Source organism: Notamacropus eugenii, chromosome 6, assembly GCF_028372415.1.
Source record: "Notamacropus eugenii isolate mMacEug1 chromosome 6, mMacEug1.pri_v2, whole genome shotgun sequence".
NCBI classification, from domain to species: Eukaryota; Metazoa; Chordata; class Mammalia; order Diprotodontia; family Macropodidae; genus Notamacropus; species Notamacropus eugenii.
The window spans coordinates 23979407-23998263 of record NC_092877.1 but is presented as its reverse complement, the minus strand read 5'-3'; the positions used below and the strand labels follow the sequence as shown (position 1 = coordinate 23998263).

The following is an 18857-nucleotide window of genomic DNA, read 5'->3' as shown; positions in this document are numbered from 1 at the left end:
ATATATACAAAGGTATTCCACAAGTGCCAAGTATGGGCAAGGTGTTGGGGATACTAAAAGTTAAAACAAAAAAAAACACCACCAACACAAGCACAAATCGTTCCCTGCCCGTAAGGAAATTACACTCCACTGACCTGGAGGGGGACAGCTCAAGAGCTTACATTCTAATGGAGAAGAAAAGTACTTAAAAAAATACCATAAAGTTAATAAATGCAAATATATACACAAGAGCTCAAGACAAAGTGGTCTGGGAGAGAGCGATCCCCCTTGCAGTGAGGGGGATGAAGAAAGGCTTTCCTCCAAAGATGCTGCTTGATAGACTTCAGAGAAACCTGAAAAGACTCCTATGAACTGATGCTGAGTGAAGAGAGCAGAACCAGGAGAACACTGCACACAGTAACAACCACACTGTGTGATGACTGACTCTGATAGGCTTAGCTCTTCTCAGCAATGCATGGATCTACGACAACTCCAAAAGACTCACCATGGAAAATGCCATCCACATGCAGAGAAAGAACTATGGAGTCTGAAGGCAGATGGAAGCATAGCACTCGCTCTCCTTTTCTTTTGTTGTTTTGTTTCTTCTTTCTCATGGTTCCTCCAATTAGTTCTAATTCTTCTTTGCATCATGATTAATGTGAAAATATGTTTAATATGAATCCATAAGTAGAGCCTATATTGGATTGCACCTCATCTTGGGGAGGGAGTAAGGTGAGGGAGGGGAAGAAAATTTGAAACTCACAATTGCATGGAAATGAATGTTGAAAACTAAAAATAAATTAATTAATTAAAAAAAACAAAGATGCAGCTTGAGCCACATCTTAAAGGAAGAGGATTCTATAGTCAATGCCAACGATACACAAAATAAATACGTATATATGTATACAAGTATACGCGTATGTATACACATATATACACATGCATGGAGGTATAAATAGGAGCATATTAACTGAAATGTGGATTTAAAGCTTTTTAAAAAGGTCCCTTAAGAGAGTCTCTACTCCATCTCCCTCATTTTAAACCAGGGCTCAAAAAGAGCAAACTCAAGCGCTTGTCTCAGGGCACACAAGTATTAAATGGTTGAAGTGAAATTCGAACTCGAGTCTTCTGCCTCTACATCCAGACCTCTTTCCATAGACTCTTGGTTCACATAAAAGCCAGTGATCACATACACACAACCAGAAATTTAGGCCAAAATGACAGAGGGAGGACAGAGGAGCCTGAGAAATTCACAGCCCTGCTTCTTCTTCGTTCTCCTTTCTTTGTTGCCCAGGGTTCTGATTTGCTGAGGTGTCATTTCAAAGGGATGGAAAGCAGGCAAAGCTACTTATCCTGAAAAAATATAAAAAGCTCACAAAATCCAAACTATTCAAAAAACCAGTGGAAGAAGAGAAAACAAATACTACATGAATACAGCCACTTAGAATTTAAAAAATGTTTTTCTTCAACACAGCTTTTCAAGAGACAGAAAGCATGGAGGAAGCAGCACAGTTTGCTGTCCATTACGATGCCCCGAGTCTTGCCTTTTCCAATATGCCTTTGCTCTGCTCTCTAGGCTGTTGGCTCCAGTGCCCATTTTTCCTGGACACAAAACAATGCCCATCCATAAGCAATTCTGCTAACTAATGGAGAAGAGAAGCAGAGCTTAACACTGATAGATAGACTCCACAACAGAAACTTTAGAAGGCCAAAGCTGTGTGCCTCACTGGGATATGAAGATGATCAATTAGTCTCATTCTGTGGACTGACAAGAAGAAGATAAACATAAAGGCATACAGTCCCCTAGGCATGTTCCACTGGGAACCAAACATCTGTGTTCCCATCTTGTGTAGCTGCCAGACAAATACCAATTTCAAACACTGAAGACTGGTGTCCAAATGTATTGCAGGGGAAAAATTCCCTTTGGTAAAATCTATCATTAACCAAAGAAAGGACCATGGAAACAAACCTCACTAGGAAACAATTCCAACTGATATTTGAAATTGATTTGTTCAAAATGCAAGATTTCCTCCCACCAACACAAACATGCAACGTCATGTAATGGGATTTTTGCAAGAAAGCATTTTGATTCCTAACAGCAAGCCTTGTGGTTAGCTGACAGACCTTGCCAATTGAACAGAGCATGCTGAATGGACGGAGCCTTCCGCTGTCTGCCCTTACTGCCTCACACTCTGTTTGAGAAAGACAGGAATGAAATATTCCATATGTTTTCTTTGTCAGCAACACGGCTATTGAAAGCAAGGCTACAGCAGTTTCCCTGCTGAGGGACTGGGTCAAGCTATTCATGTGTAACTGGGCAGATGTCAAGATGGTAATGAGGAAAAAAAATCTCAAAACATTTTTTTTAACAGAACAAGGACATAAAAATGCACAACTGTATTTGGAACACTCGGCCAGTCTAAACAGGTTCTAAACACTGCTGTATTTGTTACAGGCTAGGCTGGATTTATGAGTATTTTTAAATCATATCTGTATCAAAACTCACACTTTCAGAACTTCCTGGGAAGCATTTCATATCTACCAAAAATACCACACCATTTTTTTTTCTTAAAAAAGAATAATTTGGCCAGTACAAGTTTTCTTCTCTGAAGTGACTGTTAAAAGTATAAGATTCTACCCAGACAAAGCAGTAAGATGAATTTCTAAAAATGGAGTGGAAATATAGATATCAAATACCCAATAAAATGTATCAGAAAAACTTTTAACAGTAATGACGGAGAGTATTAGGTGGCCCAGTGAATAAAGTGCTGCGCCTGGAGTTCAAATCCAGCCTCAGACACTTACTAGTTGAGTGATCCCAGGCAAGTTACTTAACCCTCTTTCCCTCAGTTTCCTCAATTGTAAAATGAAATGGAGAAGGAAATAAGAAACCATTCCAATCTTTGCCAAGAAAACCCCAAAAGAGGTCACAAATGGTTGGACATAACTGAAACTACTAACAACCACATTATCTAATCTGGGGGAAGGTTCCCAAAAGGTTAACCATCCTTTAAGTCTGAAAACACCAAAGACACTTAAATTTAGGCCCAGAAAACAGAAAATCAAACAGGTCTAAAGATTATAGAGGCATCATCCTGAAACCATGATACTAAAGAGACATACCAAATCTCAGACTGGTCCCTTTTTACCTGGCCTGCTACCTTGCAGACTTGCCTCACTGGCCCCAGGGACAGAGTTCTGTATTGTGAGGAAGAAAATAACTTTAAATCTATGCTTTATTGATGGCACAATATCATCAAAGGATACAAAAACCAGGCTTTCCCTAGCTGGTTGTAAAAAGAAGGGCCTTAACATACTTTTCAGAATGAAAGCTGTCAGACTCTAAGTTTGCTAAACCAGAGAAACTGAGATTTTAGACCAAAATGGGCTTTCACTTTGATCTTGACATACTCATCAAGAAACCTGAAAAAATCTGACTTTATCTGATAGTGAAACACTAGTAGTAATAACAGATAACATCTATATAATGGTAGTACGGGTCAGGCACTGTGCAAAGCCCTTTACAGTTATTATCTCATTTGATCCTCACCAACAAGCCAGGGGTAGGGGCTATTATGATGTCCATTATACAGATGAGGAAACTCAGGCAAACAGGATGAAGTGACTTAGTGTCACACAGCCAGTAAGTGTGTGAGGCTAGTTCTGAACTCAGGTCTTCCAAAGTCCAGGACCAAGGTCACCCTAAGTCAAATCTTGTCATTTTTTGGAAGAGGAAAAACTGAGGCCCTGGGTGGTCATGTAACTCGTTGATAGAGAAGCTGCTCTATCTCTAATCAGTGCTTTAAAAAAATGAAACCTTAAAGAGCGTTCCTAACAGAACAATGAGTGTGTGGTAATGTAGCACCCCCTTAGGAAAACTAGAGAACTGGGTTCAAACTTAAAAGAACCTAGAGGAGAGGTGGAAAACAGGCTCTCAATAAAGAAAGGCACTCGGAGCAAGTTAATCAAACAAGGTGAGCAGGCCTCTCCTGCAGCCCCCCAGTTAAGTCTCAGACTGGGAAGGGCCCTCAGATCAACTCAGCTAAGCCAGGATTTCCCTTCCTACAGCGACTCTGGACTTCTCTGTATCTGGATGCATGTCTGTTCCTTAAAGGCAAGGACTGTTTACAGTGGGGTTTGGGATGGCTCTTTTTGGTCTCTCTTCTCCTCAGGCCTCACACAGGGCTTTGTACCTAGTAGGCATCTAGCTAGTACACGTTTACAGAACTCCCCAGGCAGCCCTTCCACATCTAGGTAATTCAAATATCTAGAAAGTTTTTCCTCATGTCGGGATTAGAAATGAGCTACTCAGGTGTCAACAACAGGAAAAATATTCTTTTTTTTAAAGCTTCAGGAGAAAGTAAAAGCTCCTTGTGGACAAAGCCTTTGGCCCCAGCCTAGCAAAGTATCGGACACACGGAAGCATCTGTCTTGCTTTTCTATTTGTATCCCAGAGCTTTGTGCATGACTCTTAATTGAGAAATAATTTTTCACTCATTCATCCATCCCGATTAATGTCTGAACTGAATTAAAAAAAGTCAATACTGGGGCAAAAACAATTCCGGCAATATGTTACAATGGAAAATATACTGGATTATGAGTCCTGTGTTCCAATCCTGCATGACCTCAGGCAAGTCAATTTCTCTCTGAGCCTCACCAGGTCATGGTCCACCACAGACTGAAGGGTTAAATGATATGGGTTCCAATTTCAATTCTACTATTAACAGTATGATCTTTAGCAAGCCACTTAGAACTTTGTATGAACCTTACTTTCCTCATTTGTCAAAAAGGAAGTTGGACAAGACCTCTAAACTCCAAATCTAAATTCCTAAATTCTAGATCAGCCCTTGATCTGGGGTCACCAAACCATGGCTGGCCTCTGTTTATTTTCAAACATCTGCAAGATAAAAATGTTTTTTACATGTTTAAATACAAACTCTCAAAAACAGGTGGCAATAGTTGGTTGACCCCTGATCTAGATGGTCATGGGGTTATGTTATCTCTAAATTCATCTCTGTATTCTCTGTTTTAAGGGCATAGTAACATTCCTACATGATACCAGTCATGTTCAGTTTGAGGGTCTTGTCAAAAAATAGAATATGGAGAATCTAAAGAAGGTCCAAAAGGCAACAGTGAAAATTAGCAAATTTAAGAAACAATTAATAAACACTTATTTAGGGAATACTATGAGCCAGGTACTGTGAGACAGACAGAAAGACACACATACCTACATACACAATGGAGATCCAGAAACAAAAATGACACAGTCCTTACCCTCAAAGGGCTTACACAATCTATTAGAGGAAAACATGTAAATGTACAAGTACATAAAATACACACAAGATAAATACAAGGACCAAGGAGAGAGAAGTAAGGGAATCAGGAGAGGCTTGGAGGAGGTGAAAGAAAAGTCAGCCTTTGGATTATAAAGCCTACAGACACGATGACTTCAGGCCAATGCAAGTCCTCAGACACATTCAAGGATATTACAGTATGACTGATGGTACTTGCTCTCTTTCGACAAGGACAAGAGGAAACAGGTCTAAAATGAAGCCCCATTAAGCTTCAGGACAGATGGCCAAGAGAGCCTCATTTTCTGCAGATACTCCTGAGGCACTGAGGGAATGTGGTGTCGTGGAGAGTCTGGAGATGGAAAGAGCTGAGCTGGAATACAGCCTCAGTCACTGAAGCAAATCACTTCAACTCCGCTTACCTTAGTCTCCTCTTCATCCCATTGCACAATGGGAATAACTATAACATGGCCTACCTTGCAGGGTGCTGTGAAGACCACAAGACAATATTTACCAGTCTCTGTGTACAGTGCCTGGTGCAGAGTAGGTGCTGTATAAATTCATATTCCTTTCCTAAGATGTGCTAGACTGGGAATACAAGATCAATTACAGCTCTGGTACTTACCACTTATATGGGACCTTGAGCAATTTGATTCAACACATGTTTACTAAGCAGACAAGACGCTTGAACTTTCTGGGCCCCAATCTCCTTATCTGTAAAATGAGGTGATCAGTCTAAATATCTCCAAGGCTTCTTTCATCTCCGAGCCTACAGTAATTGCATATTAGCATGTAGTTTGGGTAAGGCTAGCCTATGACATAGTATAAAGAGAACTAACTTCAAAGTCAGAGGTGCTGGGTTCAAATTCCGACTTGGACTGATGAGACCTTCGGTAAGTCATTAGGCTTCCCTCAACAATGGGGAGGAAAGTTTTACTAATGATAGCTAAGGTTATACTGCATGGCCTCTGAGGTCTAGCTTTAGATCTATTAACCTATAACCTTATAGACTCTTTAAGTTCTTCTCATTCCTATAAAGTAAAAAAAAAAAAGAAATCCAGAATGACCATGGAAATCCAGACGCTACCTGATGTACACTTAGCATATCCTGGTTATTCCTTCAAGCACTTCTTGGGAAGGGAAAGACAGGTAAAATCACTCAAACACACAGCAAGTATCTTCCAGGTTTCAGAGAAGAAAATGCTATCTGGAGATGCACGGACCTGCCCGCCCAACTCTTAAAAATGAGAATTATAAAATTCATCTAGCTACACATTAAAGAAATTCTCAGCAGGCTTCCCAGTTTGGTTATAGATGTTGTCACTTGTTCTAAATTACACAGTGGTTTACGCTGGAAGTTACCCACTGGAACGTTCCAGCAGAGCAGGCGGGAGGGAAGGGGGAAGGAAGTTCTGAAGCCGAGCTCGCCACATTCTTTAGCAGTGCCTAATACCACTCCAAGGTAAAGCAGCTGTCTCCCAGCCAAATTTATGTCCCTCTTCAGATGCTCTTATTAAAATAAATTTCCCCAAATAGAAAATATTTTAAATGGGGAAGTGGGGGTTGGAGCAACTGACTACAAACAACTCACTCATTTTCTATGTATCAAGTTCAACCATTTGACCAAAGCTGTACTTTTTTTTTTAACCCAATGCTTTTTAAGTTTTCTTTTCCAAGTTACGCTGAAGTGCTCAGGTTATTTTCTTTTTTTTTTTTTTTTTAATAAAAAGTCCCACTGACAGCCTAGTAGAAATACTTAACTTCTGTCAGTCAATAAACATTTATTACCCGCCTATGACAGGCACTGTGCTAAGTGCTGGAAATATAAATATACTAGTATAAGACATATATTGGCTATGTCCTAGCTCCTCAGTCCCCTAGGTATCTAAGACTCTACATGACAAAACAAGTTCCTGATCTGAAAGCAGTTTCCACACTGGGAGTTCCCCTACAGCCAGATGTAGTAGAAAGAGAACTCTGTTTGTACAGTCAGTGACCCTGGATTCAAATCTCTCCTCTGACTCTTTATTTCAAGTGTCAACCATGAACAAATAAGTCACATTACTTTCCTAGGCCTGCTTCCTCAACTACAGAATGCAGGAGGATTGCATGAGATGAACTTACACCTCACATTGTGGATCCAAATGGGAGTGGGCGGAAGTATAAAGATACACAAATGAGGGAATGAATGTAAAACCTTTAAGCAGTATATGTCAAGTACTGTGCTAAGTGCTGGAGATACAAATATAAAAAACAAAAGACCCCACTAAAAGAAATCGTAAATAATTTTACAAATTGAATCAAATATTCAAAGTCTCCAAATATATAATCATAGTAATAGTATTTACGCAGCATGTTAGGATTTGCAAAGACTTTCCATATACTATCTTACTGGATCCTCACAACTACCTAGGGAGGGAGGTGCTATTATAACACCCATTTTGGTTGTTATGATTGTTCAGTTGTGTCCAACTCTTTCTGACCCCATTTTGGGAGTTTTCATGGCAAAGATACTCATTTTGCAGATGAGGAAACTGAGGTCAGCAGAGCCAAGTGACTTGCCCCTTGACACAGCTAGTAAGTGACTGAGGAGAGATTTGAACTCAGGTCTTCTTGATTCTAAGCCCAGTGCTATATCCACTCTATATTATGGGATATTTTCTCCCCACATTTTTCTCTCCCAGCCAGACAGCAAACCAATGTGGGTTCTATTATATTAGTATTATGATTTTAACCTCAGCTGGAATACATGCAGCACTCTATAAACATTAAAAGCTCTTTCAATAAGAAATACCATTCAGTCCTCATAATACCATGTGAAGTAGGCCCTCTAAGTAGTATTTTACAAGATGAGAAAATGGAGACAGACCAATGCAATGACCAGCCCATGGGCATAAAGCACATGTCTAAGGGAGGAATTAAAAAGAGATCTCTCTAGCCCTCTTGACATCACCTCAAGATTCAGGTCACAAAACACATAGATCTTGTCTCGGTCCAGGTGCTTCCTGCAGTAGGTATTGTTTACATCTCTTGAGGAGGTAATTTAGGCATTATTTTCTTATGCATTGTCCCCCTAGGAACACAAGGCTTACCTGGCACATCAGAAAGGCCTTTCTCTAGGGAAAAAAAATGAGACACTCTGTTTTACCTCTTGCTTCTAGGATTTCCTGGAGGACTGCCCTGAATCACAATCATACCCACAATCTAGAGCAGTACAGATGAGAGGAAGCTTCCACAGTGGGTATATCACTGAACTTGGGGGTCAGGAAGGCCTCAGCCCCTGAGGCAAATCACAACTTTGCTGAGGCTCAGTTTTTTTTAATCTCAGTTACTTTAATGGTAAGAAGCCCTACCTGATAGGGTTCTTGGGACACCAAATGAAGTCATATCTGCTTTAAAAGGACAAAGGAAATAAGCACCTATGATTATTAAGCACTTACTAGGTGCCAGGCAGAGCACTAAGCACCTTAACAAATGTTATTTCATTTGCCTCAGAACAGCCCTGCAAGGTTATTATGCCATTATGATCCCCATTTTACAGCTGAGGAAACAGGTAGATGGAAGTTAGGTGACTGTCCAGGGTTACCCAGCTAGCAAGGGCTTAAGGCAGGATCTGAACGCAAGTCTCCCTAATTCCTGGTCCAGAATTTTATCCCCACTTCTCAAGACCTAGCTCGCTCTTTTTAATCTGTGTTATACTACAAAGCTATTTGTTATACCACAACTAAACACCCACAACTGCCGAAAATTTGGCTTCTTTCTAGAGACTGAAAGCCAGTAACTCATCACCAGAAGTCCAACTGGCCTCATACCACAAAAGCATCTTAATAAATAACATTCTCAGCTTTGTCATCAGTTCCTAACAGGGTTTCAATTAAAATCTTTTTTTCCTGTGCCTGAACAGCACCCATGAAGCACACTATATAATTACGTCTTGCCATTTAAATGGTTATTTATTGAATAGACCATGAATCTTATTAATGTCTCTAGAAAGCTGATGATTCTCCACACTTAACTAGAGCTACAAAAATCTCTCATCTCCCTCCCTCCACCCAGGTTCTTCTAAGTCCATTCTGCTCGGCCCAGCTGCAGACAATAGGGTTCACGCATGGCCTACAGTTTGACAATTAGGTGTTGAAAGCACAAAAGAACTGTCCGAACAGGCCTGACATAGTAGCTTGGGTGATGGGTGTTAATTTGCTAAATATTACTCCCCATTGTTTCTTCTTTCACTGACAAGGCAGACCTTTCAATGAAAACACTTGTCCATTTCCAAAAACAAAAATATTAAAACACTTGATCTCAATGAGCAAAAAAAAAAAAAAAAGGCCCCCCAAAGTGAGAGAAAGCAGCAGTAAATTTGGGGAACTTTTTATTTCTAAAAAGTGGGCTTTAAGAACTACCAAGAACTGAATCCCAGACAGCACCACCCTGCAATCTCAGGAGTGCGCTGACAGGTGGCTTTACTCAGAGCATTTTTAAGATGTAGCTTCTTCCTCTAACACAGTCCTGGGCATTTGACCCTGAATAAGTCACTACATCTCTTGGAGGTTTAAGCAGCTCTCAAAAACTGTTAAGATACAATGCCAAATGGTCATCTGCACTGAGAAAGCTCTTCCCCACCAGCCCTGTGAAATTACAGATCTGGGTAAAAAAAAAAAAATCTAGTTTCCTTAAAAAAAAAATCCCCTCTTATCAAGAGAGTTGCAAGTTATATATTCCAGAGCCAAGGGCACATCTGGCAGTTTAATCTTTAACAAAGGCACACCAACAGATTTTAGGCTACTTTCATGAACTACAGTTAGTCACTGGATATTGAGGCACACAAACGAGTAAGTAATGGAGATACACGCTTCCATAGCTGACAAATGAGAAGAGGAAATAGGTCATTTCCCTCATAGTAAATGCTGCAAAAAAACAAAAGTCATTGAAAATGTTTCCAGTGACTGTGACAATCTCTTAACCATAGAGAATGTGGGGCTACTCGTGTTTATTACTTCATGCCTGGAAGGATAATGTTTCAGGGTGGGGAAGGGCCTTCAAAGTCCCTGGAATTCAACCTGACCTCTTTTAGACAATCCATGGGAAATGACTATACCAAGGTCTTCCAGTGCCACAAGCAGTGGAGGGAATCTATGTGGTGGGTCTCTGGTGCCCTTTCCCCCTCCATCATGCTACTTCATTAAGCCTGAAAAATAAAGCCGATCCAATGTCTACACTAGACTCAGCTTGTCCATGAAAGCAGATCTCTGTGTTTTCCTGGGAAGAGAGATTGCTCTCACTCAAGGCAGTGAAGTTCTTGGACACTAGACTGGAAGGAGGAGCCTTTATGATATGACCCAAAACTTCCCCTTGAGAGGAAGGCTTGTGATCTGCATACCAATATTTTATCTGTCATTGAAAAGTCAGGTTTTCCAATAAGAACACTTGTCCATCCTCAGCAAAGAACAAAAAACGGCATCCCGATGATCAAAAAGAGTTTAAGAAGTCAAAGAAAGCAACATGTGGAAGAAGAGGCATCATAGTAGGGAGAAAGGCAGCCTCTGCATCTGGAAGACTTGGATCCATGCCTGCCTTTGATTCACATGAGTGGTATGGCCATGGCCAGATCATTACCTCCAGTCACATGGTAAAAATGAAGGATAACCACTGCACAACCTGGCCCCACTGCTCCACCTCTATCTTTATGACCTCAAGAGTAAGTGAAAAAGGCACCCAGAACCTCTGGGGGACCCCCTGAGGCAAACATGGAAAGGGCAGATAAGGATGGCTTATAATCTGCATTATGGGAGAGAATATCCACAAAAACAGGGAACACAGATCCACTTAAGTGATATTTAATAACGTGCTAACAGCACAGACATTAACACTTTATATACAGACTTCACTTTACCTATCAGAAAATGATCCTAAAAAAATAGGTACTTTTAAAAAATTTATATTTTACCAAATATTTATCAATCATCTATTCAAAGGATGGAGCCTTTTGGAAGTGAATAAGCTTTTTATTGCATAAAACTGGATTTTTACATACCATATCTGCTTAGTGTCAAGTACATTTGCATAGGGAAAATGGTAAATATTGTGAGTGAGACAAAGGAAACAAGTAGAGGCCACAGTGGTAAGCTAATGTTACAGTTCCCAAAATGACACCTGGAGACCCCAATAGAATGTAAGCTTCTTAGGAACTTACCTTTTTGCCTTTCTCTGTAGCTATGGAACTTAGCACAGTGCCTGACATATAATAAGCCTTTAAAATATCTGCTTGTTGAATGACTGGCTACAAAAATTAATATAAACAAAAAGAGCACAGACGATGAAGCTAATTACCAATACCTACAAGGGAACAGGTGATACTAGGAAGACAGAAGACTTTCAGATGGTCTGGACAGAAGAGAAAAGGTGTTGAATAAACTTCCCCTTTACCTCCCCACCATACACACACCTTGAGGAAATGCCCAAGAGAGGACTCAAAATCACAGACTTGGGGGCTAGAAAGGCACTTAAAGATCAATAGTTCTCAACCTGGATAAGTTCAGAATTTTAAAAAAATATTTTTAATAGCAGCATTTCAATATGTTTGACTTCCTTTGTAAAATCCTCTGTATTTTATTTTCAGCATTCAAAAATCTTATTCTGAAAAGAGATCCATAACACACAGAAACCCCTAATGGTCCAAACCCGTCATTTTACAGAAAAGGTCCACAGAAGCAAATGTGATTTGCCCAGGGCGACATAGGTAGAAAATGCCATTGTCAGGAAAAGTCACTAACAAATTCTTCAAGAATTTTTTTTTCTCCAGGTGGTGGGGAAGGAGGGAATAAAGGTGATAGGGCAGATTTAGGGCATGTTATTTTTATGCTTTTAAGATTTGTAAAATGAAGGCAATTAAAAAACTGTCCGTACAGTATTCAGATCACCAAATCAATAGTAACCTTATTTTCCATGCCTACAGAAAACAAACCCAAATGAAACAATAACCCCTTGGTGCTTCAAACATTCTTAAACAAGTTTTCCATGGCAGATTTCCTAATTCTTGAAACAAAAGGAAATCATATTCCACATTCAGAAGCAACAAGTCAGGTCACATTGTACATGGCGCCCAACAGTGATGGATTTCATCTCCCTGCCTCCACACACACTCCAGGCTCCCCATATTCTCCCCATAATGCAGATTATAAGCCATTCTTATCTGCTCTTTCCATGTTCCACCTTCTGCCTGTGAGCTCTGGACATGTGGGCTCTCCCCATGCTGGAAACACACTTCAATTCTTAACTAGACACTTCTTGGAAAATCTAGCTCCCTCTGAGTCTCAATTTTATTTCAATTTTCCATAATCAGGACACTAAAAACAATGGGCTTCCCCAATTGATAAATGGTCAAAGGATATGTACAGGCAGTTTTCAGAGGAAGAAATTAAAGATATCTATAGTCATATGAAAAAATGCTCTAAATCACTATTGATTAGAGAAATGCAAATCAAAACAACTCTGAGGTACCACATCACACCTATCAGATTGGCTAATGTGACAAAACAGGAAGATGACAAATGTTAGAGAAGATGTGGGAGAGTTGGAACACCGATTCATTGCTGGTGGAGTTGTGAGCTGATCCAACCATTCTGGAGAGCAATTTGGAACTATGCCCAAAGGGCTACAAAAATGTGCATACCCTGCAACCAAAATTCAGAGGGATGTAGTAAATTGGGAAAGAATTTTTATGGCTAAGCTCGGGGATAAAGGCCTCATTTCTAGAATATATAGAGAACTGACTCAAATGTATAATCATACAAGTCATTCCCCAAATGATAAATGGTCAAAGGATATGAACAGGCAATTTTCAGAAGAAGAAATTAAAGATATCTATAATCATATGAAAAAATGCTCTAAATCACTATTGATTAGAGAGATGCAAATCAAAACAACTCTGAGGCACCACATCACACCTATAAGATTGGCAAACATGACAGAACAAGAAAATGATAAATGCTGGAGAGGATGTGGGAGACTTGGAACACTAATTCATTGTTGGTGGAGCTGTGAGCTCATCCAACCATTCTGGAGAGCAATTTGGAACTATGCCCAAAGGGCTACAAAAATGTGCATACCCTTTGACCCAGCAATATCACTACTAGAACTATATCCCCAAGAGATCATAAAAATGGGAAAGGGTCCCACATGTACAAAAATATTTATAGCAGCACTCTTTGTAGTTGCCAAAAACTGGAAATCAAGGGGATGCCCATCAATTGGGGAATGGCTGAATAAATTATGGTATATGAATGTAATGGAGTACTATTGTGCCATAAGAAATGATGAACAAGAAGACTTCAGAGAGGCCTGGAAGGACTTATATGACCTGATGCTGAGTGAAAGGAGCAGAACCAGGAGAACTTTGTGCACAGCAACGACCACAGTGTGTGAGAGTTTTTTCTGGTAGACTTGGAATTTTGTAATAACGCAAGAACTTATTAAAAAAAAAATCCCAATTGTGGTTTTCTAAGGCAAAATACCTTCTACACTCAGAGAAAGAAATATGGAAGTCATTTGCAGAATGTAGCAGATCATGTTTGTGTGTGTGTGTGTGTGTGTGTGTTTTTGTGTATCATGTTTTGATTTGTTATATGATTTCTTCCATTTATTTTAGTTCGACTACATAGCATGACTATAGTGAAAATGTACTCAATAGGAAAGTATATGTAGAACCTATACAGAATTGTATGTGGTCGTGGGGAGGGAGGGGGGTTGTGGGGGGTAGGTGTGGGGAGGATAAAATCTTAATTTTATGGCAGTGATTGTAAAACATTAAAAAATAATAATAATAAAATAAAATTTAAAAAAAAGCATAGAGAACTTATCAAAAATGAAAAAAAAAATGTGCATACCCTTTGACCCAGCAATATTGTTTCAAGACTGTATTCCCAAGAGATCATAAAAATGGAAAAGGGTCCCACATGTACAAAAATACTGATAGCAGCACTCTTTTTGGTGGCCAAAAGCTGGAAATCAAGGAGATGCCCATCAACAGGGGAATGGCTGAATAAATTATGGTTTATGAACATAATGGAACACTATTGTGCTATAAGAAATGATGAACAGGAAGACTTCAGACAGGCCTGGAAAACTTATATGAACTGATGCTGAGAGAAAGGAGCAGAACCAGGAGAACTTTGTGCACAGCAATGACCACAGTGTTCGAGGTTTTTTCTGGTAGACTTGGAACTTCATTGCAATCCAAGGACTTAAAAAAAATTCCCAATGGTCTTTTAAGGCAAAATGCCTTCCACATGCAGAGAAAGAATGATGGAATTCGATTGCAGAATGTAGCAGATCGTTTTCTTTTATATTACATTTTGGTTTGTTATGATTTCTCCCATTCATTTTAATTCTTCTACACAGCATGACTATAGTGAAAATGTATTTAATAGGAATGTATGTGTAGAACCCATATAAAATTGTATGCCATCTTGGGGATGAAGGGGAAAAGGAAGGAGGAGTTAGGGGGAAAAAAATCTAAGTTATAGGGTAGTGATTGTAGAACACTGAAAATAAATAAAAATTAAAAAAAAATTAAAAAAAGCAATGGGCACTTTACATGTTATCTCACTTGATCTTTACTACCACCCAGGGAAGCAGGTGCTATTATTACCCCATTTTACAGATGGGAAATTGAGGCAATTGGTGGTAAAGTGACCTGCCCAGGGTCACATCTAGTAAATGTCCAAAGACAGATTTGAATTCCAAGTCTTCTGGATTGTAAGCCGTGCTCTCCAACCATTGCACCACACTACCCTTCCGGCTATAAATCCATGATCAATATGACTGAGGACAAAAATGGCCTCTGAGCTTGCTTTCAGGACAAGATCTATTTAGACGATGAGACTAAAGAAAAAATCACAATTATGCATTTGAGCACTTCAGGCTTGAAAGGATTAGACAAATGTTTGAGCACGGTATGTTATTGCTATTATCACTTAAATCTGATCTTACTATTTCAGGGAGTAGGGGGAGGCAGAAAAAGAGGAAATTCTATAGGTGTTTTCAGTCACTTCACTCATTTCAAGAGGAAGACTCTTGATCAATACATTATGAGGAATATCACAAAGACAGAGGTCAGATTATTTTCTTCTAAGTTTTAAGAGGCATGACACAGAAGTAATACTGGTTCCTCTCACGTAGAATTGTGAATACAGGGCCAGCTCTGGACTCAGGAAGACCTGGGTCCAAGTCCTGCTTCTAGTCCATTGGAGCCGTGTCACTAAATATAAATCATTTAGGCCCTAAGCAATGCTCTGAGACTACAAATGACAGTTATTGATCTTCATTGATAGAGGGGGTTTTCCACACTGCCAGTTCCCCAAACCAATAAAATCACAGGTCTAGACCCCATCCAAAAAAACCCTCAAAATTCAATCTTTTAATTAAGAAATCTGTTAAGTAAAGATAACCTCAATTCCGCAGACCTGCTCTTACTCAGAATTGGCTTCAAAATGTACATTTTTGTTCTCAGTTTGGCCCTTGAACATCATCATTTTTAATGGTAAGAGATGAGATGAGCAGTCTTTAGAGGAAATGTCTACCACTGGATCTGGACAGCAGAAATGGCAAACCAAACCAGACCCATTTTGTTTGTATTCATCTAAAAAGCTGCCAGGGTACATCTATTCCTTTCTCTTTAATGTGAAGCCCATGCGTAAACACAAAACCAAAGGATCACAGCTAGAGAACTGAAAGGGCCCTTCAAAGCTATCTATTCTAATCTCTTCATTTTGCAGATGAGAAAGCTGAGGCTCAGATTTCAGGGACTTTCTCTTTATCATTTCATTGGTGAAATGTTTTGTTCTTTTCTCTGAAGGTTAAGTTAATAATAATAATATTAATAATATGCACCCTTGTGTGGTCAAAAGTATACTGGATTTAAAGATGGATGACCTGGGTTTGAATCCTATTTGAGTCTGTTTCTTACTTGTACTACCTTGTTGGGCAAATCCCTTCAACCTCTCCAGCCCTTGGTTTCCTCATCTGTAAAATGAGAGGTGAGACTAGATCACCTCCAAATAAATCCTTTGCAGCTATAAACCTATGACCTTATGACCCCTTCATTTTAACCAGAAGCATACTACTACATCAGGGTCTTTTATTGGGAAATAAAGCTGTTCAACACTAGATTCACAGACAGCATGGCCTGGGTTAATGTTAGAAGTAGTACTGCATGAATAATTAAAACGAAAATACCTCTACAGGCACAATTACTGAGAGTAGAAAAAACCAACAGTAACACTAGATCCCCAGGTGCTATGAAATGGTGTGGACCACACTGATAACTAGGTGATTCTACCCATTAGAACTGCTGTCACTAGGATACAAGCACCCCATCTCCATCACTATCTTGTCTGACTGATATTAGGGACAAGAGCTTTTTTCTCCAGGCATCCCTACACTCCTAAACCCAACCATTTACTCTAATTGCTCTTGACTTAATCAATTATTAGAGGCACATTACAATGGACAGAAGACAAGAGAAGAATCTGGGATTGAAACTCCAATTATCTCACTTATGGATCTGAATACGGAATTTAGCAAAGGACCGGGCCCATAGTAAGCGCTTAATAAATGTTTGCCGTTTGATTAACCAGCTCTCCATCAACCCAACAGCAGACTGTAACTCCTCTTAGTCAAATGCGTCCCAGGGAATTCTGACTGATTCATATGCTACATATAACAGGATATGGATATGCAACCATGATACTCTGTGTAAGTGACAGAAGCCAAGTGCCTGGGGCATCTATTTATTTCGGGGTTTCTTTTTCTTTTTTTCTAAACTGAGAGCTTGGGGCCTTAATGCCCTTCTCGGTGGCTTCCCTGAAGAATCAGGACCTTTTGAGTAACTCAAGTTCACGGATCAGCAAGGTCAGCTCCAAATAAACAGTACTGAAACTTATTGTAGCGAAAAGAAGATACAATGTATCTTATCACGTGTCATCTAGGACTTTGCTAGGTTCCACTTTTCTGACATCTGCACCTTCCAAAGGTCCACCTTCCCTCTTTAAATGTATAAAAATTAAAAATAAAATAAAACGCTAATGTTTGAATGGACAGTCTTCTGATGCAAAAGCAACCTTCTACTTCCTCCTCCCTTCCTGAGAAGGCTCCAGGTTCTTAAGTTTTACAACAGGACTGGATAGGAGGGATCTGTGCTCTACCTGGATCTAACCGAACTGCCAACTTCTGGGGGGGGCGGGGGGGGGCTGGAAGGGGGGAGAATCACAGGTGTTTCCTCCCTCCACGTGCTGAGACACAGGAAAATCCAAATGTCCCACACACACCACAGCTCGCCTCAGCGTGGCTGTCGGAGCACCAAGCCTGCAGAGCCCAGGCCCAGGCTGGCCGGATCCCTTCACCCTTCCTCCGTTCTTTCTTCCCTTCCTCCTTCCCTGTTCTTTCTTCTTTTTTTTTGCTGCTTTTTCCATCCATCCCTCCTTCCCTCCCCACTCGGGGCTCCCCCGCTCGATCCCGGGGGGCCCCGCCGGGCTGCGCTCCGCTCCGCTCCCTCCCCTCCGGCCCGGGCGGGGATGGGGGGGGGCACTCACAGGGAGTGGGTGAAGGCGCTCAGTCCGTCGGGCACGGCCGTCAGCGCTCGGCCGGTGCAGTCCACCCCGCGGTCTCCGTCGCAGCGGCAGGGAGCCGGGCAGGGCGGCGGGGACGCGCCGCTGGGCCCGGCCGAGCTGCCCCAGCCCAGAGCCAAGAAGCAGAGCAAAGCGAGGCACGGCATCGCCGCCCGGCTCCGCGGCCCCGGCCCCGGCTGCGGCTGCGGCTGCGGCTCGTCGTCCGCCCTGACGTCGCGCTCGCTCCGGGCGCTCCGCGGTCTGGCCCGGCCGGCGGGCGGCCGGGGTCCTCGGCGCACTCCTAGCCCCGGGCGCAGCCCCCCGCGGCGCTGGCGCTGGCTCTGTCTGTGGCCGCCCGCGGCGGCTGCTGCTCCATGGATGGGCAGGGGCGGCTCGCCCCGCAGCGCTGCCTCCCCCGGCTCAGCAGGGACCCCGGCGAGCCGGCAGCGGCGACGCGCAGCCCGGCCGGGGCTCGGCCATGGCCCTCGGCGGCTCCCTCGGCCCTGCTCGCTCGGCGCCGCCGCCCCTCAGGGCTGCGGAGCGGGCCGCTCGGCCATTCGGGCCGCCCCACCCCCGTCCCAGCCTCCGCTCGCGGCTCTCGAAGCCACAGCCCCTGCTCCGAGGCGCGCTGCAGCCGCCGCGGGCCTCCTTTTCCCTTCTAGGGCTGCACGCTCAGGCTCCCGAGCCCCCGACCGCGGAGTTATGCAAATCACTTAGGTACATGCAAAACGAGCCCTCGTCCCCGAGCGCTATAGGTGCGGCGACTGCTCCAGCTCATTAATATGGGCCGAGGCGGGGCGCCATTGGCTGCGCCGAGCAGGAGGAGGCGGGCGGGGGCTTGAGGGGCGTGCCTCTTGGGTGTGAGTGACAAGGTAGTGGCGGGGGGCGGGGGGCGGGGAGGAGGCAAAAATCCCTGACTTGGCTGGATTTGTGGGGCAGGTTGAGGGACGAGGCTTTTAAAGATCTCCCTTCGCTGCCCCGA

General features: G+C 42.0%; 1 protein-coding gene across 1 annotated transcript in view; it reads right to left on the bottom strand.

Moving 5' to 3' along the window:
• Nucleotides 1–18389, bottom strand: part of LGR4 (leucine rich repeat containing G protein-coupled receptor 4) — a 125973-nt gene extending 107584 nt beyond the window's left edge. Inside the window, exon 1 of the mRNA XM_072619292.1 lies at nt 17861–18389. Coding sequence (XP_072475393.1) covers nt 17861–18042 — 182 coding nt within the window. The 5' untranslated portion in view covers nt 18043–18389. The remainder of the gene's footprint in view (nt 1–17860) is intronic.
• Nucleotides 18390–18857: the final 468 nt, after the last annotated feature.